We start from the raw sequence: 22,609 nt of genomic DNA, 5'->3' as shown, positions 1-22,609 counted from the left end.
CTTCCTCGTCAGGAAGAAGACAGGCGGCTGGCGCCCCATCCTGGACCTTCGTCGTTTGAACAAATACATCAGGTCACAAATGTTCAGGATGGTCACCCTCCAGCACGTACTGGGACATCTGGAGGAAGGTGACTTACTATCGTCGTTGGACCTGGAGGATGCATACTTCCATGTTCCCATCCTCAAATGTCACCGAAAGTTCCTCAGGTTCGTCGTCCAGGGACGCCACTACCAATTCAGAGCACTGCCGTTCGGATTGAAGTCGGCCCCCAGGGTCTTTACCAAGTGCCTAGCACCTGTGACGGCGCGGGATTCACGTGTACCCCTACCTGGACGACTGGCTCATCCGCTCAAGGACGAGGGAACTCGCCGTCGAACACACTGCGAGGACCGTCCAGCTACTCACAGACCTGGGATTCGCCATAAATTACCCAAAGTCCCACCTGGTGCCGTCGCAGGTGGCCCTGTTTCTGGGAGCGAAGCTCGATACAGTGAGGCGCCTGGCGGCACCGTCGGAGGAAAGGACGAAGACCATTCTAGGCAAAGTGCAGCGCCTGCTAGCCACTGACGTGGCCAGGGTGAGGTCCATCAAGTCCCTCCTGGGGATGATGTCCTCTTGCATCTACCTGGTGCGCCTCTGCAGACTACGGATGCGCCCTCTTCAAGAATTTCTCGACGCCCGTTGGATGCAGGCGACGGGCACCTTCGAAGACAGGGTCCCCCTCAACGAGGTGTTCCGGCGGGCGATTCAGTGGTGGGGCGTTCGACCGCACATCACGGCGGGCAAGGACTTTCAGACACCGGCGTACCAGGAGACGGTGACGACGGACGCCTCCCTGGAAGGTTGGGGCGCCCACACCGGAGATCTCCATGCAAGAGGCCTCTGGCACCCGGAGGAGAGGCTCCTGCACATCAACGTCCTGGAACTCCGAGCCGTGTTCTGGGCTCTCAAATCGTTCCTCCCGTCGCTCAAGGGCAAGGTGGTGCGGATCTTCACGGACAACACCACGACAATGTTTTACATACGGAAGCAGGGAGGCACCAGATCCCCAGCCCTATCCAAGGAGGCACAGGATCTGTGGCACTGGGCGGTCGCCCAGGGGATGTTCCTGGTTCCCTTCCACCTGGCCCGAGAAAGAAACACCATCGCCGACTCGCTCAGCAGGGAGCTGCGCGCGTGTCACGAGTGAGAACTGTGCCAGGATCAGGTGGATCAACTCTTCCGACGATGGGGCAAACCCCAAATCGACCTGTTCGCAACAGCGACAAACTCGAAGTGCCAGAGGTTCGCCAGCAGGTTTCCCCAGCCGAGAAGCATGGGCGATGCGTTCTCGTTCCCCTGGGACGGCCTATACCTGTATGCGTTCCCTCCATTGCCGTTGCTGCTTCGACTCAACAACCAGCTCAAGAGGTCCCGGTGCAGGATGATCCTCGTTGCACCGGCGTGGCCGAGGCAGATCTGGTTCCCGGACCTTCTGGACTTGTCAACGTCCCCTCCCTTCAAGCTGTCGGCGGACGCGGACCTTCTCTCCAGAGAAGGAGGCGCCATCTTCCACCACGACTCGGCGTCGCTGAACCTGCAGGCTTGGCTCCTGCAGCGCTAGAGTTTGGAGGCTACGATATACCAGCCGATTGCAGAGAGGTTCTTGCAAAGGCCAGGGCGTCCTCGACTCTCAAATGCTACGGTCATAAGTGGAAGAGGTTCTCTATCTGGTGCCGAGCACAGAAGATCAACCCCCTACGGATTACGGCCCCTCAAGTGCTGCCGTACCTGCTATCGCTGGCAAAGGCTGGGCTAGCCCATGCCTCCATTAAGATTTATCTGGCGGCTATCTCCAGATATACCAGAACCACAGGACGGACGTCCCTGTGGTCCCATTGACTGGTAAAAGAGTTTATGAAAGGACTGTTCCGGTCGTTCCCGCCGGTGAAGGCCCCGGCCCCGGCGTGGGAACTTAACGTGGTGCTGACCAGGCTCATGGGGCCCCCATTCGAGCCGATGCACTCCGCACCGATGAAGTTTGTGTCGTGGAAGACTGCATTCCTGGTGGCCATTACCTCCGCACGACGAGTGGGAGAGATCCAGGCCCTATCCTGCAAAGCACCGTACTTGACTTTCCATGCCTCGAGGGTGGTGCTTAGGACGCACCCCTCCTTTATGCCCAAGGTGCCGTCGGACTTCCATCTTAACGAGCCCCTGGTGTTACCTGTTTTCTTCCCGTCTCCTTCGTCGCCGGCCGAGAGGACTTTGCACTCGCTGGATGTGGCTAGAGCGCTGAAGTTCTACGTGGACCGCACAAAGAGTTTTCGGAGGACATCACAGCTATTCGTGAACTTTGGACCTGTGAATCAAGGGAAGGCTCTCTCGAAGTCTTCTATTTCCAGATGTCTCTCCGGCTGCATCATGCACTGCCACCGGTTGGCTAACCGACCGCTGCCAGGCCGTCCGAGAGCCCATTCGACCAGAGCGATCGCTGCTACTACGGCGTTCTTATCTGGTGTGCCCCTGCTGGACATCTGCAGGGCTGCTACGTGGAGGTCGACGCACACCTTCACGAGATTCTACTCCGTCGATCAGGATTCCAGGGAGGAGTCCAGGGTCGGCCAAGCAGTGCTGCGCAACCTGTTCGCTTAAGGTGAGCCTGGTGAGGAGGTAAGAGATGCTTAATGTTGAATTTTTTGTATTGCTTAATGTTGAGCCTTTTACCACCCCCCCGTGGTTGTGCATGTGTGTACTGCTATTTATTCTTATATTCATGAGCATGTGAATCCATGCCAGACGCCATGCTGGAGAAGGAACAAGTTACTTACCTGTAACTGTTTTTCTCCAGCATGGGTCTGGCATGGATTCACATGCGAACCCTCCCGCCTACCCCTCTGCGGCTCTTCACTTGGTCATACTGCCACTTCACGTGCTACCAAATCTGAAGATGGCTGCCAGAGGCGGGGCTTAGGTAGAGGGCAGTCATTGGCTGTGGTCAGTATGACGCAGAGATCAGTGATTGGTTACTACTACGAAAGACAGATCAGAAACAAAACTGATACTGATTTTTCTTTACCGAGGATTCCCAGACTGACGATGGGGAATATTCATGAGCATGTGAATCCATGCCAGACCCATGCTGGAGAACAACAGTTACAGGTAAGTAACTTGTTCCTTACTTTACATGGTGCCTTGTAGCTGAAAGTGTTTTTTAGCGTTGCTCCTGCTTTACTAAATAAAGTAATAAACCCTATACTGTTAATGATTGGCAAATACAAATGGATGTACACATGCCCAAACTATTGCTTTCTCCAGCATGGGGTCTGGCATGGATTCACATGCTCATGAATATTCCCCGTCGTCAGGCCGGGAATCCTCGGTATAGAAAAAATCAGTATCAGTTTCGTTTCTGATCTGTCTTTCTCAGTAGTAACCAATCACTGGTCTCTGGGTCATACTGCCCGCAGCCAATGACTGCCCTCCCCCTAAGCCCCACCCCTGGCAGCCATCCTCAGATTTTTACCGCACGTTCAAGTGTTGGGAGTCCTCGTGCTTAGCTCTCGAGCTTTGCTGCGTTTTCGCGCTTTTTTCAGGAGATTTTCTCATTTTTTCAGTTAAAAGAGCCTCAAGCTCCACCGTTTCTACTTCCGATCAATGGGGATCCGTTTCGGAGTTTTGTACGCCCCTCAAGGGTGAAGATTTCGTCGAGTTACACTTTTGGAGGATTCCAGAAGTTCCGAGGCCTACCCCGGACATGGCCCAGGAGAAAGGGAACTCGACGCCCGGGAAGCTATTCAGGACCTGCCCTGGATGCCAGCTTCAGAACGTTTTCAAGGAGGACGAGCATTTGTTATGCCTCTACTGTCTCCATGAGGACAAGATGCACAAGGAGAAGGACTGCGCGTTTTGTGGAAACATGTCGGAGCGGACCATGAAGGATCGCCACCTTCGTCTCGCCAACTGGCTGGAAGGTAAGAGCTTGCCAGGCGAGAAGAAGAAGTTGTCTGAGCGGTCTTCTAAGTCCTGTGAGGGTGCTCCGGCGACGGGGTCCCAACAAAAGGCTAAGCACTGCGAGTCCGCGGGCACCGGGAGCGCCGAACGGTCGGGCTCCTTGGCTGCCAGGCAGGGCGCAACCTCCCCGGCGCCATCGACCGCGAGCCAACGGTCTGGCTCGGGTAAGAGAAAGTCCGAGAACCCGGCAAAGCTTCTGGAGAGGCCCCGCTCGATCTCGAAGACTCCGGCAGAGGGGGAGCGAGGCTCGGACCCTCCCCCGAAGGTGAAGGCCCCAGGCGCACAGAAGGTGACATTGGCCGTGATTCACCCTGCTAGGACCTCGATTGAGGATGTCGCCGCGGCCCTGGCTCAGCCTGCGGAGGCTACACCACTGGAGGCGCCCTCAGGTACCAGAGTCTCCCTGCCACCGCGGACGGAGTCGTCTTTCAGGCCCATCGAGAAGACCCCTACGAAGTCCTCGTTGGAAAAGGGGGCGAGGGGGTGGTGGCCGTCGTGGATACGGACACGACCTCTGAAGAGGAGCTCATCCAAGTCGTGGAGGAGACCCAGCCCATCGGGAGGGATCCCGACGAGGGCGACAACGAGGGCGACGGTGACGCAGACGAGGCTCCTCAAGAGCCCTTGCTCCCGTCGTTTCCGGCGCCGCAGGACACCTCGGTGGCCATTTTGTCAGCCATCCAGTCCTTATGCTCGGAGATAAGGACTAGGTTGCCCCTTCCCCCGACGGAGGACCTGAGCCAGACCCGACGGATCTGGAGCCAGGACCTTCGGGGAGCCCACCGCCTAAGAGGAGGACGACGCATCCTAGGCCTCCTCTCCCGCCTCTGCGGCCTTCTCTGCCTTCCCCCCGGTCCACTACCCACGGGGATGATACAGGCATGGACACGACTACGACGGGTACGGAGGCGACGACAGGACGTGTCCCCCGTTGCCCCCTGCCCGGGCGTCCCCGCCCAACGAGATTGGATCCTTCCATGCAATGATCTCCAGGGCATCCGAGCTCTTCCAGCTCTGCCCCGAGGAAAAGGAGGGGTTCCTCTACCAGCGGCGCGAGGCTAAAAGGAAGACGGTCCTCGCCGTACCGCTTCTTGATGACTTCTGGGATGAGGGGCTGGCCCTCCTCAAGAACCCTGCCACGGCTCCTGCGAAGAGGGACCGGTATGAGAAGTAGTACCGGGTCCCCGACGCTGCCCCCTTGTGCCTTAGGGCGCAACCTACCCCGGACTCGGTCGTTTCAGCGGCGGCCAAGAAGAAAGCGGGGGGAGCATCGACCTCGACCTCAACCTCCCCTCCGAACGGCAAGGGTAGGAAACTGGATGCGATGGGACGACGAGTCATCTCATCTGCAGCGACGACCATCAAGGCGGCCAACGCACTGGCCATCGTAGCCCGCTACGACAGGGAGTTGTGGTTCAAGATCGCCCCTCTGTTGGACTTCCTTCCGGATGCCAAGAGGGCTAAGGCCCTGGAAATCTTACAGGAAGGTGAGATTGCCTCGGACCATGCCATTACGGTGGCTACAGATATCGCCGACACCGGTTTCCGTCAGTTGGGCAACAGCGTTTGCCTGAGACGACGAGGATGGCTCAGGGCGACGGATTTCCGCCAGGACGTTCAGACAAAGGTTTTGGACATGCCCTTCGATGGGAACAACCTTTTTGGCAAGGCGGTTGATGAATCCCTTCAGGCGATTAAGACGGACACGGAGACGGCCTGTGCACTGGGTGTGCTCCAACAGCGACGGCCGTTCTTTCGGAGCTCCGGAGGCAGACCGGGTGCCTCCAAGGGAGCCGGCAGCAGCTCCTCTACTTACCGTCAAGCGGCAAGGTCTTCGTCGCAGGAGTCCTACAGGGGACGCGGCAAGTCAGGTGGATCCCGCCGTTGTCGCCAAGGTGGTCAAGGAGGCAAAGCGGCCTCCAAGCAAGATAGAACTGCCAGTCAGGTCGGGCCCCCGCCGAAGCACCCCGGTGGGAGGCCGGCTGACGAAGTTCGTCGGCGTGTGGGAGTCCATCTCCACTGACCGTTGGGTGCTGGACGCCCTGGCCCTGGGGCACGCCCTCGAGTTCCCAAAGAAGTGCCCCAAATCACGTCCCTCAACTGCTGTTGGAAGTAAGGGCGATGCTCAGAAAAGGTGCCATCGAGCTCGTCCCGAAGAGGCTTCGGGGCTCTGGAGTTTACTCAAGATACTTCCTCGTGAGGAAGAAGACAGGAGGATGGCGTCCCATCCTGGACCTGCGACGACTAAACAAATACATCAAGGCACAGAAGTTCCGGATGGTCACCCTCCAGCACGTGCTGGGACAGCTGGAGGAGGTAGATTTCCTGTCGTCGTTGGACTTGGAGGATGCTTACTTCCACATCCCTATTCTAAAGAGGCACCGAAAGTTCCTCAGGTTCGTGGTCAAAGGGCGGCACTACCAGTTCAAAGCCCTCCCGTTCGGATTAAAATCGGCGCCCAGGGTGTTCACCAAGTGCCTAGCACCGGTGGTGGCGCGTCTGCGCCTGCAGGGGATCCACGTCTACCCCTACCTGGATGACTGGCTCATACGGGCAAGGACAAGGGAGCTTGCCGTGGAACACACTGCGAAGTCCGTCCAGCTGCTCACGGACCTGGGGTTCTCCAACTTTCCAAAATCCCACCTGGTCCCGTCGCAAGTCACCCTGTTTCTGGGAGCACAGCTCGACACAGTGGCGCGGCGGGCCTCTCCGTCGGAGGAAAGGATAAGGACCATCTTGGAAAGGTGCAACGTCTACTGGCCACGGACGTGGCCAGAGTGAGGTCTATCGCGTCCCTCCTCGGAATGATGTCCTCCTGCATTTATCTGGTGCCCCATTGCAGACTTCGGATGCGGCCCTTGCAAGAATTCCTCGACGCCCACTGGATCCAGACAACGGGCAGCTTCGAGGACAGGATCTCGCTCGACGAAACGTTCCATCAGGCGATACGATGGTGGGGTGTCTGCGCTCATCTGACAGCGGGAACAGGCTTCCTAGCCCCGGCCCACCAGGTGACGGTGACGACAGATGCCTCCCTGGAAGGTTGGGGAGCGCACACCGGGGGCCTCCACGCGAGAGACGTTTGGTGCTCGGAGGAGAAGACTCTCCACATCAACATCTTGGAGCTCCGCGCAGTGTTCTGGGCCCTCAGGTCCTTCCTTCCGTCCCTTAAGTGCAAGGTGGTGAGGATCTTCACCGACAACACCACCACAATGTTTTACATTCGGAAGCAGGGCGGAACCAGATCCCCTGCCCTGTCCAAGGAAGTCCAGGATCTGTGGCTTTGGGCCATCGCACAAGGGATGTTTCTGGTACCTTTCATCTGGCAGGGATAAAAAACACCATCGCCGACTCACTCAGCAGGGAGCTGCGCTCGTGCCACTAGTGGGAACTGCGTTAGGATCAAGTGGATCGACTCTTCTGACGATGGGGCGAACCCCAGATCGATCTCTTCGCGACGGCGGCGAACTCCAAGTGCCGGAGGTTCGCCAGCAGGTTTCCCCAACCGAGGAGCATGGGCGATGCTTTCTCGTTCCCCTGGGACGGCCTGTTCCTTTATGCATTCCCGCCGTTGCCATTGCTACTCCGGCTCGTCAACCAGCTCAAGAGGTCCCGGTGCAGGATGATCCTCGTCTCACCAGCGTGGCCGAGGCAGATCTGGTTCCCGGACCTTCTGGACTTGTCAGCGTCCACACCAGTCAGGCTACCGACGGACGTGGATCTTCTCTCCAGAGAAGGAGGCGCCATTCTTCACCACGAACCAGAGTCGCTGAACTTGCAGACCTGGCTCCTGCAGCACTAGAGTTTGGAGGATACGACATTCCGGCCGACTGCAGAGAGGTTCTTGCAAAGGCCAGGGCATCCTCAACTCTCAAGTGCTACGGACACAAATGGAAGAGGTTCTCTGTCTGGTGCCGTGCACAGAAGATTAACCCTCTGCGGATTACGGCCCCTCAAGTATTGCCGTACCTACTGTCTTTGGCCAAGGCTGGCCTATCTCACGCTTCCATCAAGGTACATCTGGCTGCCGTCTCACGTTACACCAGAACTACAGGACAGGCGTCCTTGTGGTCTCATCGTCTGGTGAAGGAATTTATGAAAGGACTGTTCCGATCATTCCCGCCGGTGAGGGCCCCTGCCCCGGCGTGGGAGCTCAACGTGGTACTAACTAGGCTCATGGGGGCCCCATTCGAGCCTATGCATTCAGTGCCGTTGAAGTTTCTGTCGTGGAAGACCGCATTCCTCGTGGCCATCACCTCTGCCCGACGAGTGGGAGAGATTCAGGCCCTGTCTTGCAAGCCTCCATACTTGACTTTTCACGACACGAGGGTGGTGCTGAGGACGCGCCCCTCCTTCATGCCCAAGGTGCCGTCGGACTTCCACCTCAACGAGCCCTTGGTGTTGCCAGTTTTCTTCCAGTCACCTTCGTCGCCGGCTGAGAGGACTCTGCACTCGCTAGATGTAACTAGAGCGCTGAAGTTCTACGTGGACCGCACGAAGAGTTTCCGGAAGACATCACAGCTGTTTGTGAACTTTGGACCTGTGAATCAAGGGAAGGCTCTCTCGAAGACTTCCATTTCCAGATGGCTCTCCGGCTGCATCATGCACTGTCACCGGTTGGCAAACCGACCGCTGCCCGGCCGTCCGAGAGCCCATTCGACCAGAGCGATCGCTGCTACTACGGCGTTCCTGTCTGGTGTGCCCTTGCTCGACATCTGCAGGGCTGCTACGTGGAGGTCGACGCACACCTTCACGAGATTCTACTGCGTCGACCGGGATTCCAGGGAGGAGTCCAGAGTCGGCCAGGCAGTGCTGCGCAACCTGTTCGCCTAAGGTGAGCCTGGTGAGGAGGTAAGAGTTGCTTAATCTTGAGTTGTTGTATTGCTTGATATTGAGCCTTGTGCCACCTCCCGTGGTTGTGCATGTGTATACTGCTATGTATTCTTATATTCATGAGCATGTGAATCCATGCTGGAGAACAACAGTTACAGGTAAGTAACTTGTTCCTTAGCCAATTTCTATTTTGAAATCATTTTTCAATTTGGTGCCCAGTGAAGCTCTGTAAAACAGTGCATTGTCCAGTCATATAATCTACTGTATTTTAAATCGCCATCCACCCAGTCATTTGTGCTTTAAATTTGAAAATGTAATTTGAAATTTTAATTTCCTAATATTTTAGGTTGATACCTTGGAGTATCTGAATGTTGTAAAGAATATTCAAGAAGTGTATGCCAGTGAAGATGGAGACAATTTGGAAATTCTCTGCCCATTGAAGGGACAAGCTTGTATTGCTATGTATGACCATGAGTGGTACAGAGCAGAAGTAATCAGTAAGTAGCATGGGTTTGTTGACCATTTTAGGTTTTACCTTGTTGGGTATCTAGTATTGCTGAAAACGAGTGCTATGATTAAGAAGGGGATGGCTGTCTTGGACTAATCCAGCTCTTAGGCCATGCCCCAACACTCATGTCATGCAGGCATTGTCGATCCACCTCACAAACGAATATGCCATTTGCTTGCTCATGCTGTTATTCAGGGTAAGCACATGCATGGAAGGCAATAGACTTTGCATTTCTAATAGATTCCTTCTTACAACAGGTTCCTCATCTGATATTCTTATCTCCAGTGCCAGCTGCCTTCAGAAACTGTTTCAACACCAGAGGGGTGCAGTGTGGCTACTGAATCGGGTCTCTTCAGCACCATTTCATGCCCAACACTGGATGTGATCTCAACACCAGTATACACAGAGCTGCTGCACCAAAATACCTCAGTGCTTTTTTTCTGTACACTCTGGAATGCGCTCAGCTTAACTTTTCTGATTGCGTCGTGTGGATTCTGGGAGACTGATATCTGTCTCCTAAACTCCTATGATCTGCCTATACATTTTGTTGTAGCAACACGATCCAGAAGATTACAAGTCATGCTAATCCATGAACTGAAGAACCCTGCAGGAGCATGCCAGAAAATGTACTAACTTCTTTGCCTAGGGATGGCAAAAATGAACACTTTGAAGTCTTCTGTCATGTAGCAGATGAAGGAAGTAGACTGTCGTCTGGTCCGGACGCACCAAAATATATCTCGCTCCCAAAGTGACTATTCATGGTTTCATTCTTCGTCCTTAAATAAGAGGAGCGACCCTTTCAGAGACTCCTCAGATCAATCGGCTCTTCAGGTACTATTTCCTGGAGGAATGGTAGGATTCCCTGCTGAAGAAGCTAGACATTCTATCCAAAGTTTGTATGGCTTGAGCGCTTTCTATCTGTAGGAGAATGGTTACCCCTCCCTTAGTCAAAAGCGCAATAATGAGCCTACACAGTCTTGATAAATTGTTAGCCGCTGTTTGTGCATCCAGCTAGAGGGGACAAAGTATCGCACAGAGGTCTATTGTCACTTGTTTATTCAGAAAAGACCAATTTTTTGTTGTTCCGTATACAAAAAATAAAATATAATATAAAAGCCACTGAAATCAGTGAAACAAAACTCATAGAAATGCCGTAAATATATCACAAAGCATGTTATATAGTGTAACAGTTTTTTTACACAAACACTTAGGTCAGTAAAATGTGACTGGGGGTTAGTATATGGTGACTTAGTATGTTACTTTTTTGACACGTAGCAGAGCACTGGAATAGAAAGACAGAAAAAGTCTCTACTGAAGTATTTATTTTGCATTGTTTTTTGTTGACTACGCAGCAGTTTATTAGTTGTTTTGCGGTTCAAGGTGGCTTGATTATTCAGTGTGTCTATTGTTTTTAGAAGCACGAAAAACCGTAGTGTTTGGATTTTCTCTTAGGTCGACACGTGTTTCAGCTCTTTTACTCCTGATAAACTTGTGCCCATGTGTACACATAGTTGGTTGAGAGAGCCATTTTCAGGACATGCATGTAATTTATTTTCAGGGTGAGACGGGTGGAAACCCCAAGGCTTACATTTCCTATAATATAACATCATTACATCAGTTTTGAATTGAGAGGCCATCTCTCTTGTCTACAATCTAGTATCATGATGATAGGCATAGTGCCTTCTTAAAAATTAACAGTTAGAAATTAAATACTAAAAACTGAAACAGAGTACTACCTCCATTAAGGCAGGTGGCGTAGGGATGTTTTTAGGGTGATTGTAACCAGTTTGAATACTTGAGCCCAATTTCTTCTGAAGGGTACAGTTCACTTTTTAGAGACAGACAATGTTTTGAGGGCCTCTTTAATATTATTCCTTATTAGTGATGATCTCACTATTTGCCTTATTACGGTAGGCATTGATTTGTGATGCTCACCCACTTTTTTCTTATCTAGTTATTTCTTTTCTTTGTGAAACCAGGTGGGACCGGGAAACAACATAGGGACACTTCCTTATTGCATCATGACTGCGAGGTTGGATCTGCAAAAGATACAGAAACACAGATCTCAGGGTTAATTTGCTGTGTGTTCTTTTTGGTCCTTCTAAATGCTAAAATCTGCAAAAAATGGTGTGTACTTTTTGCAATTCTACAGAGCGCATAAACAACACATGTATTTACTATGACTTGCGAGGAAGTCCCGGTATGGCAATGGTTTGCTAAATAGAGGCTTAATTGTTGGAGGGCCCAGAAAAGCACAACAGTCTCTTACCTCATTCAATCATGCGAGGGTCCAGAGTGGTGCTGTACCACGTCTGTTGCGCGAGTTCCGTCAAGCTCTCTCCGCGCATCAGATATGTGCTGTTTACCTGAGGCGCAACCAAGCCTCGTCTTGGAAACGAGGCTTGGATGTGTGAAACAGGTTTCTTTCGCTTTGTGCAGTGGTGTCGACCATGTACAGGTGAAAGTATAGAGAAAAAGAGCCTGTTCACAGTTGCACACATAGCCAATTAAAAAATTGATTGATAATTAAATTAATTGGATATGTGCCCTAGGCCATGACAAAAATGAAAGAAATGAAAAAAAGGGAATAAATCAAGATTAAGACATTACCACCTGTAACTAGTTTAACACAAAAGATTGTTTCAGTATTGTGTTGCTAGTACTATGGCTCGGGTATGTGTGTGTGCCACTGGAGGTGCAGCTCCAGAAATGTCGTGCTTGAAGGATAGAAGTCAAGTTGGAAAAGCTGAGGTATGTCTCATCCCCATATTGCTAGTCTGTTTGTCATGCATGAATAGTCCACATTCAGTGCTTGCGTTTAGGCCATGGTGAACACTATTCAACTTAAAGATCAATTTTTACTCTGCTCTTCTTAATTGAACATCTCTATCTGCCCCTCTTGGCAGAGGCTCAGTCATTTGAATGATAAACTATGTCATATCTGTGGGTTTGTGCTGATGTTGGACAAAATGGGCCACCATTGGTTTATTGTTGATTTTATTCTTGATACAGGAGCGGTGCTCACATATTCGTTTTCTCACTTTCCGTTTAGTTTTTCCAATGGCGATCAGTTGGCACAGGCATTTTATTTCATAGATTGCCCAGTTGGATCTGCAGTTTCAAAAGGATTTTAGTTGCCACTTACGGCCATATAGATCCTCTTTCATGTTATCAGTGAGTGGGCAGACTGAACACGCTCCACATCTATAGTATACTACTACTGGTGGGAGATGCCAGAGACTTTTTAGTTTTTTTCTTTTTTGGGATTCTCGTGTGCAGCAGGATGTCCCTTCTGATTTATATTTCTTGTAACCAAATCTTGGTTTAATAGGACTAAAACGAGGTGTGTACAGCATTTTCCAGTTTTTTAGGATTGTTCTCCATATGTTGTTGCTGATCAGACAGTCATGATACATGTAATTTTTTCCTCTTCCTCTAGTTTGGTTTTCTTCCGGGGAATGAGACAGTCTGCTCTGGCAGTATGTGTTGCTTGCTTGCGTGCATTGCGGATTATTTTCGCAGGGACCCCCTTTGCTTGACTCGTGTACTTAGAGGAACTGACCCACAAGGAGGTTACTTCTCAAGCTTAATGGGTGAAAACTGTCGAATTTCAGCAGGGTTTTCTTGTCTGTAGATTTCCGAAATGAGGTGGTTTCTAACTTTCGCATTGAAGATTCCATAATAAGTAAGTCCAGAAAGGACACACGTGTTCCATCATAGCTCATAGTGAATTTAATATTAGGATCTTGGATGTTCAACCATTCCAGAAAATTCTTTAAATCCTCCTTGTTTCTTGACCAAATCATGAATACAATCATGAACACATCATTGATATATCGATGCCATGTCCTGATGTTCTGAGAGAAAGGATTTTCTTTATCGTAAATTCTTCTCAATTCAAAGTGTTCCATGTACAAATTATGGGCGCAAAAGTTGCACCCATACTGGTTCTGTGTTTTTGGTTGTAAAAAGAGCTATCGAAGAGGACCTAATTTTCGGTAAGAGGACGTAATTCTCGGTAATCGCAATTCTGATACTTTCTAAGATGTTGGGACCTGATTGGTATAGATTGTACCATTTTCAAGAAATTCTTTCATAATGTTTATACTATCAATCTGTGGAATATCGGTCTATAACGCTTCTACATCTAGAGAAACTAGAAAATCATGTGTACCGATTTCCAGTTCTGCCAGAATGTTTAACATTTCCGTTGTGTCTTTCACAAAATAATGCATTGTCCTCACAAATGGTCGTAAGAAGAAGTCTGAATAAATTGACAAGGTTCAAAGATAAAACCTATGGCTGATACAATCGGTCTGCCTGGTGGTGTGCTGTTATTTTTGTGAATCTTGGGTAATAAGTAGAAGGCAGGTATAGTTAGATGTGATCTTGTCAGGTAGGCTTGCTCTTCGTCCTCTATCCATCCTTGGAGAAAGGCATGGGAGGTCAGACTACTTAATTCTTCCTTCAGTCTTGATGTAGGATCGTGTGCTAGTTTCCTATACAATATTGGATTGTCTAAATGATTTTTGATTTCGGCTGTGTAAGCTTGGTGTGACCACTGAACAATGCCACCACCTTTATCAGCTGGTTTTATCACAAATTGTGAGTTCTTTTGTAATTGTTTGAGTGCTAGTCTTTCATCTCTAGTTAGATTGTCCCGATGGAAATTTTGGGAGTCAAGTAAGGACTTTGATTAAACAAGAATCTTGTTTTCAAAACCCACAATGGCTGGGCTCCCCATATTAGATGTTGGTAAATTGGTGGAAGGGAGTTTTAAGCCGGTATTATTCCCTTTCTTAGGTGTTGCTGGTTCTGGTGGGTGTGAGAAATATAATCCTAAACATATTTTTCTGATGAACTTCTGAGTTCAATTTCAGTTTCAAAATTATCTGCTTGCGTAGTCGGGCCTTTGCAAATTATGGCTGTCTCTTGTTTAGACAATTGATAGTCGTTGAGATTAAAAATGGGGATCACCAATTCTGTTGTTGCATGGTGTCCTATTGACGCGTGTGCATCTGGGGTGCCCTGAATGGTCTGGTTTCCCTTCATCTGCCCCATCCTTGAAGAAAACTGTTGTGGGGTTTGTAAAATCGGGGGACCAGGTGTGGAAGGGGCAGGTTTGGCACTTGTGTTCTCTGGTTCGCTTCCACTCGAACTATTGGAGATGTTGGAGAAGGTTACAAAACGTTGCCTTCTACTGTTTGGATTGTTGGATCTATTTATATTGTAACCTGCCTTGTTCTGTTTGTCATAATAGCCCTCTACTAGGTATGGGTATATTCTTCAGCATGGGGTCTGGCATGGATTCACATGCTCATGAATATTCCCCGACGTCAGGCTGGGAATCCTTGGTAAAAGAAAAAATCTGTTGAAGTTTCGTTCACTGTCTATATCCTAAAAACCAATCACTGAGCTCTGGGTCATACTGCCCCCAGCCAATGAATTACCTCTGCCTAAGTCCCTCCTCTGGCATCCATCTTCAGATTTTTACAGCATGTTCAAGTGTTGGGAGTCCTTGTGTTTCGTTCCAAGAGCTTTCTGCATTTTTTTCGTGCTTTTCGGTAGAAAATTCCTATTTTTGTTCAACTCGAGCCCGTGTGCTCCATCGTCTACTCATCCGATTAACGAGGAACCGTTTTTCAGCATCCTTCATCGGCCCTCAAGGGAAGAAATCGTTGAGTGTTCTTCTCGGAAGCTTCCAGAAATTCTTCAGGCCTATGCCGCGCCATCATGTCGGAAGAGAAGTGTTAAAAAGTAGTTTTCAGGCTCTTTAAGATTTCTTCAGGTAAGTTTATTTCCAAGTTCTTAGTTACATATCCACATGAAGACATAAAGGACATAAGCTGTGACAACACCGGCTCCCATCACCCAGGGCCAGCCAGCTGTAACCGCCTCTACACAGAACACTCACTCAGAATATTCCATCATCCACACATAAACATTCCACATGACATCTCAAGCTACCTCACCTCAGACAGGCACAATACAACACACCTCCCTCCTTTACTAAACATACATGCACAGAACAACACAACTACCACCTTCCAAGATATACGCACACGTAACACTCAACTGGCAGACAGACACTTCCACGGCCAAACCCAACCATCAAAACATCACACCCTGACAAACTACATTCCATGTACCAATAACAAAAATACTGTCATCCATCTGCCTGTTCCTGCCACAAACAAGCAACTGGGATCTCACCCAAGGACCTGGCCAACCCTGACACTGGGCTACTTCACCTACATTCCTGAACAACGACAAGACTGCTACACCTCCTACCACCTGCCTCCGCCTACAACAACGCGGGTGTCCAGGCTGCCACCCTGGAACCCCAGCAGGCCTCTAGACTGCCACTCTAGAGAACTGAGACCTCAAAGCCTCCAGAAAGACAATCACAACCTCACTCCAACAGGGATTCACAAAGTGGAAACATACAACATCACTGAGATCACAAACACCCATGGTCTTAATACCATACTCATTACACCAGACCAGGATGTACAAGCCTTCCAAACACATTGGGAGTGGTGGCCACGCACTCCCAATGCCAACATCAATGACTGGTAAAAACTAAACGGTCTTATAGCAAGGAAAACATCCTAACCCAGAACAAGCTGTTGAACCCATGGATACAACGAAATCCACAATAAATACCACAAGTAACATAGAAAACAATTTACTCATCATCTCAGGAGTTACCACACTCAATACCGACGGGTCATTACCAGGCGTCCCCAGCTACCCCTTTACCACCAGCTACCTACTGTCCAATGTGATGAGAAGGATAAAAAAAAACCTAGAGGAGGCGCTACCTCCCTCACAGAACAACCTCATCGCTGTTCAACCTTTAACGGAATCAGGTAACCCCTATAACCAGACCAATCCCCTCACATGAAATTAGAAAATCCTAACATCCTTAATGAAAGAGTCGAGGCGCTACCTCACTCTAGAACAATCGCATGGGTGTTCAACTTTTACCACGACAGGTAACTACCCAAACCAAAACAATGTAAGGAAAACTGTATCCCCCACTGACATTACCCGAACAATTCAAACCATGCATTTCACACTGCAACACTTCCATGCTGAATGTGAGTTCACCAAATACCCAACACTCACTGACTCTCTCCAACCTATCTGAGTCAGATTCATCATACATGCATTCCAAAATCATAGAATGCTGCAACCATATGCTGTAAACAATACATAAACCGCATTGAAAACATTTGCGTTGTGCACAGTTGAATACAAAACCATGTTGCTCATAGTAAGTAAAATCCCCAAAACTAACACGTTTATGAACTAAAACGTCCATAGCCATTTGTAGGCTCTTAAGCGAACCTGAGAGTCCATAGCCATTTACACAGGCTCTACTGATATGTGCAATATAGCTGAAAATCCTCAAAATGATTAAAGCTATCACACTCATACACATACCACCCATCTTACACTAACAGCAACGATTTATGCACATTAGTGTCCATGTGCCATGGTGCTTGGCACTAGAAACCTGCAATTCCTCAAAATAATTATGCTAAGTACCCTTCAATACAACATATTACCACACTATATTGTCACAGTTTCACTTACCCATTTACATAACAGAACAGCGCCATTTAAGATGCATGTATATCTTCTATAAACACAAACTCATTTGCATCCTCGCAGTGCCCCCATTCTACAGATTCACATCGCACCAAGGCACTCACCATCCTGCACATGCAAAATGCTCCGTCAGTTTTAAATAGGTATATTAAATTTCCAAACTACCACATTATGGCTGTTACTCTCTGCACAAGCCTATACCCCACCATACTGTCATGACCTAAAAATGTCACCTTATTTGTTGGCCGCTACCTGTCGCCTCACTAACTGAGACTGAGCGGCATGCCAGCTTCACAATCCGCCGAAAATGTCTCTTTTGCCAAGCAGAGACCCCAGCATTTGGCACCTAAACAAACCATGTCTTTTGGATCCGATACGTATCATAGGGTTCCCATGTTCTAAGCATTATTCATTCCTGCCTTAATATAGCTGCACGCATATTTAGCCTCCTTCCTTCTAAGACACATGTCTTGCCAAACGTCAGATTCCTTAAAGTACTTTCCCTTTTACATCCTCAGGGCAAACAGCACTTATAATACGAAGCTCTAACAATAGCACATTCCAAAGAACATTTTACGCTTCACCATCTCACCCTGCTGCATGTGTGACATCATCAGTCACTACTGCTCAGCAGGGCTATGCAGAGCTTCATAGGCCAACGGTTGTTCACTTCCCAGGAGACCTCGCCACGAAAGGCTCATAAATCACCAGAGTTTGACAGCCAAAAACATGATGTGCACGATAAGCACAGTACGGTGCTGCCAGGCTCCCATAACTTCAAAGCCTGCAATTGTCTCGTGAGAAGGACACCATTTAAAACAACAGCTCCTCATTGCTATGAGTGCACAAGATATGGGAGTGACGTGTAGTCAGGCAAACAGTCCTCCTTGTTCATGTCAAATTCACATCAATTTCCCAGTATTGCCAGTATTATCTTTCACCTGCTGGTCCAGCACCGTTTCGAGCCCCCAGGGCAGAGCTCTGCCTCCTACTTAGGAGCTGCCCATCCAAAAAGGGGCCTCTTTCTTGGACTTCCCCTGAACCCTGTGACGCAGTCCTCCTTCCTGCTCCTGGAGCTGATCCCTCTGCAATGGGGCCCAATTCCTGTTCCTGCCCCTGCGCTCTGGGGAGCCATGTCAGGGCTTCTTCCTGAAGACTCCCTGGGGCCCAGCTTGCCCACTACTTATGTGCGCCGGTTCCACCAAAGATGGGGCTTTAATCCTCCAGCTCCCCCTGCACCCTGGGTGATGGGACTTAAAGTTTTTGGGGGCGGTGTTGTCCTTCTCCAGAAGCTTGTCCTTCCTGCACCCCCCGCAGCAGGGTCCTCAGTCCATCAGCTTGTGGCATGTAGGCTACCAAAGACCGACTCGTCGCCATTGTTAAAAAGCAGGTTCCAGGCTCTTTAAGATTTCTTCAGGTAAGTTTATTTCCAAGTTCTTAGTTACATATCCACATGAAGACATAAAGGACATAAGCTGGGACAACACCGGCTCCCATCACCCAGGGCCAGCCAGCTGTAACCGCCTCTACACAGAACACTCACTCAGAATATTCCATCATCCACACATAAACATTCCACATGACATCTCAAGCTACCTCACCTCAGACAGGCACAATACAACAAGAAGGACGGAGCTTCCCTCTTCAAGCTGTGCTCCAGCTGCGGTTTGCAGGATATTTATTCGGATGACAAGCATTCCCAGTGCCTGTATTGTCTACACCCGGCGCATAAAGAAGAGGATTGTGATATCTGCCGTGGTTTCAACAAGCACACCATGAAGGATCGACAGGTCCGGTTGGCGATGTGGTTCCAGGCCAGGCCTGTACCCCGGGTGCTTCTCAGGGGCATGCCTCTTCCAGATCCAGCCAACCTGAGCGGGCTTCCAAGTCCTTTGAGGGCGCACCAGCCTTGGGGGGCCCAACAGAAGGCCAAGCACTGCGGGTCCGCTTCCGTCGGGGTCGCCGCTACCACGGGTCCCGCAACGGTCATCTTCCCCATCTTCATCGATCTCCAGCCACCGCTCCAGCTCTTCTTCCAAGAGGAAGTCAGCTACTCCTTGGAAACTGTGGGAAAAGGGTAAGGTGTCCGAACCCCCCGTTAAGGAGAAGGCCAAGCAGGACAAGGTGTCCGCGCTTCCTGTGAAGGAGAAGGCCAAGATGTCCGACCTGCCTGTGAAGGCCCAGGTGGCCCTTGCCTAATCATCGATCGAGATGTTGGTGGCCTCCCTTTTGAAGGCGAAAGGGGCTGACCCCATCCAGGGTCCCCCGGCGCCAGCCAGAATATTGCTCCCATCCAGGAGAGTCTTTGTTCGGGCCTATAGTGAAGACCATGGTGAACAGGATGCCAGACCTCAGTTCGAGACCGACCCCTCAGGACCCGTAGAAAAGGGGGGGGGTGGACGGAAGAACTCCAGGGCACAGACATTTCTTCATCTGACGAGGAGAGACTTTCCGTCCACACCGTCCACAAGGGGAACGTCAACAAGACAGCCGCCGAAGGCAGTGGCGACAACATGGGCGCTGTGCCCAGTGACCCTGCTCCCCAGGTTCCCTGTAGAGATTTGTCACAGGATATCCTCTCGACACTCCACACGTTGGTGTCGGAGATTCAGAGAAGGTTACCGATGACAAAGGCACCACCAGTGACCCTGTTGACACCGGGGCCACCACTGGCGAAGAAGAGAAGGCACCTTACGCCTCCTTTCCAACCGTCGCTCCCTCCCACCCCCCAGGGACACAGCGACGACAGATACAGACGATGCAGGACTGGGAGACCCTGCATCACTGGCACCAAGAGCCTCTCTACCGGACGAGATGGGATCCTTTCACTCTGCCCGGCCCTCTGAGCTTTTCCAGCTCACCTCAGAGTCGTTCAAGGGAAGCATTACCAGTTCAAGGCTCTTCCCTTCGTACTAAAGTCAGCGCCCAGAGTCTTCCACAAGTACCTGGCTCCGGTGGCGGCCCATCTACGGCTGCAAGGGATCCAAGTGCACCATTACCTGGACGACTGGCTCATCCGGGCCAGATCAAGAGACATCGCCGTCGACTACACATCGAGGACCGTCCGCCTACTGACGGATCTGGGGTTCTCAGTGAATTATGCAAAGAACTGCTTGACTCCATCACAGGACCTACTGTTCCTGGGATCCAGGTTCGATACAGTGTCCTGCCTGGCGCCACTGTCGGAGCAGATAATATCAACCATTCTAGGCAAAGTGCAACGGCTGTTAGCACTGAGGCTCGCCACGGTGAGGACCATCAAGTCCCTTCTCTGCATGATGTTGTCATTCATATACATGATTCATCTCTGCAGGTTGCTAATGTACCCTCTACAGGAGTTCCTCGATGCACGTTGGGTCAAGGTGTCCGTCGGGCGATAAGGTGGTGGGACATGTGCTCCTATATCGCCAGAGGCACGGATTTCCAGAGTCCCCCGTACAAGGAGACGGTCACGACGGACGATTCCCTGGAGGGATGGGGAGAAGACGCTGCACATCTACGTCTTGGAACAAGGGGCAGTGTTTTGGGTCGTCAAATTGTTTATGCCGTCCCTCAAGGGCAAGGTGGTGAGGGTCTTCACGAACAATACCACCACAATGTTTTACATCCAGAAACAAGGGGGCACCAGATCTCCAGCGCTCTCCGAAGAGGCGCAGGACTTATGGCACTGGGCCATCGCCTAGGGGATGTTCCTCATTCAGTTTCAACTGGCAGGAGTAAAGAACACAGTCGCCGACTCTCTCAGCAGGGAGGTACGCTCTTATCACGAGTGGGAGCTTGGGCAGGACCAAGTGGACAACTTTTTCCTCAGATGGGGAAGTCCCCAGATTGATCTGTTTGCAACGGCGGTGAACACCAAGTGCCGGAGGTTCGCCAGCAGATTTCCCCACCCGGGGAGCATGGGGGACGCATTCTCATTTCCTTGGCAAGGCCTGTTTCTGTATGTGCTCCCTCTGTTGCCATTGCTTTTTCGAGTCATCAGTCATCATGATGCTCGTCGCCCCAGCGTGGCAGACGCAGTTCTGGTACCTTCTCAGCATGTCAGCATCCCCTTCGGTCAAGCTGCCAGTGGTCACGGATCTTCTCGCCATGCAAGGAGGCGCCATTTTCCACCACGACTCGGGGTTGCTGAACCTGAAGGCCTGGCCAGGGCGTCTTCTACTTCAAAGTGCTACATGCACAAATGGAAGTGCTTTGTTCTTTGGTGCCGTTCAAAGAAGATCAACCCTCTGCGGTGACGGCTCCTCAAGTACTTCCATATTTACTGTCATCGGCTAAATAGAGACTGGCTCATGCCTCCATTAAGGTACATCTGGCAGCTATCTCCCGCTACACCAGATTTCCGGGACGCACCGTCTAGTCAAGGAGCTCATCAAGGGACTGTTCCTCTCGTTCCCGCCTGTTAGACAGAATTATATGCAGTACCCTTTGGGAACACCTCACACAATTAAGACTACAAGTGACGGTACAAATTCACCTTTGGTGCAAGCCTGTACTACACAGTTAAAGTGGTAGCAGTAGCGGAGCAGCCAGATTTATCTCAAGAGTAAGTGATCAGTATTAGATTGTTACACAAAGGACAGTAATTACTATGGACCTCATTACACGGTAGGCGGTAAACCATGGTGCTATTAGCACCATGGTTGCCGCCGGTACCATACCGGTAACACGATGGAGGAAAGGGGAATTACCACCCCATTCCAAGGTTGGCGGGCGGTAATTCCCCATTTCTCCATGGCCCTTCCCCATTCCCATTTTTGCCCCATAGGGCATAATGGGAATGGGGAAGGAGCTAATTACAGTACCGCAAATTGCGGTACCGTAATTAGCACCAAGGTCCCTTTGCGGGTCCCAACTTTACCGGCTGGTCTACACCAGCCGTTAAGGTCGGGTCCCGCAAAGGGACCTCGTAGTAAGGCGGTATGGGTTAACGGTCACCGGTACCCTTATTGGTGACCGTTAACCCATACCGCCTTCCGTGTAATGAGGCCCTATGATTCAGGCAAACACTGACTCAAGGTTTTCAAGTAAATAAATATACATTTATTTCACTCTTCATGTGTATGACATTACACTATTATAAGCAGTTCAAAAATCACTATCTTAATACACCACACCACTTCCCTTAAATTCCAGACAAGTTAAGCTCACAAAATGAAGGGGGAGCAAAATGGCATTCCAGCAATTTAAAAGGGAGGGAAAGTCAAAATTATTAGAAATTAAATCAAACCAACAGGTAAGTACTCGGGGAATTTGAACAAGAGGAATTACAGTGACAAAATCAGGTAGAAAAGGCTTAAGGCCAAAGTCAATGGGTCAAAAGTCTTTTGCTCAAGATCACACAGTTCATGGTAGTTCGCGGTAAAGTTCGTGGCACGGTTTTCGAAAGAGGTTGGTTGGTAGAAAAGTTAGTTCGAAGAGAAGAGAACGACAAGCCCTCAGATTGGAGAAAGATTTCAAACACTTTCACCACGGTTGAACGAAACGAGCAGCCGGATTCGCACAGTACCTTGAAACGGAGAGGAAGCTGTAGCTGAGGCGGACGTTCCTGGTAGTTCCTGCAGGCTCACGGTTCCTGAAGCGACTGTCGGGCTTACACAATGTAGGAAGACTGGAGGGTCCTGCCTGTACTACCCAGGGAAGAAACCAGCAGCAGA

General features: G+C 50.3%; 1 protein-coding gene across 1 annotated transcript in view; it reads left to right on the top strand.

The window, feature by feature from the left end:
* RNF17 (ring finger protein 17) overlaps positions 1-22,609 on the top strand; it is a 3,777,565-nt gene that overhangs the window by 1,813,921 nt on the left and 1,941,035 nt on the right. Inside the window, exon 20 of the mRNA XM_069639339.1 lies at positions 9,174-9,324. Within this exon, the coding sequence (XP_069495440.1) occupies positions 9,174-9,324 (151 nt within the window). The remainder of the gene's footprint in view (positions 1-9,173; positions 9,325-22,609) is intronic.

The sequence above is a fragment of the Ambystoma mexicanum genome, chromosome 7q (genome assembly GCF_040938575.1).
Source record: "Ambystoma mexicanum isolate Mex_15411 chromosome 7q, UKY_AmexF1_1, whole genome shotgun sequence".
Classification (NCBI taxonomy): domain Eukaryota; kingdom Metazoa; phylum Chordata; class Amphibia; order Caudata; family Ambystomatidae; genus Ambystoma; species Ambystoma mexicanum.
The sequence above is the reverse complement of the archived record's forward strand: the minus strand, read 5'-3'. Positions and strand labels throughout refer to the sequence as shown.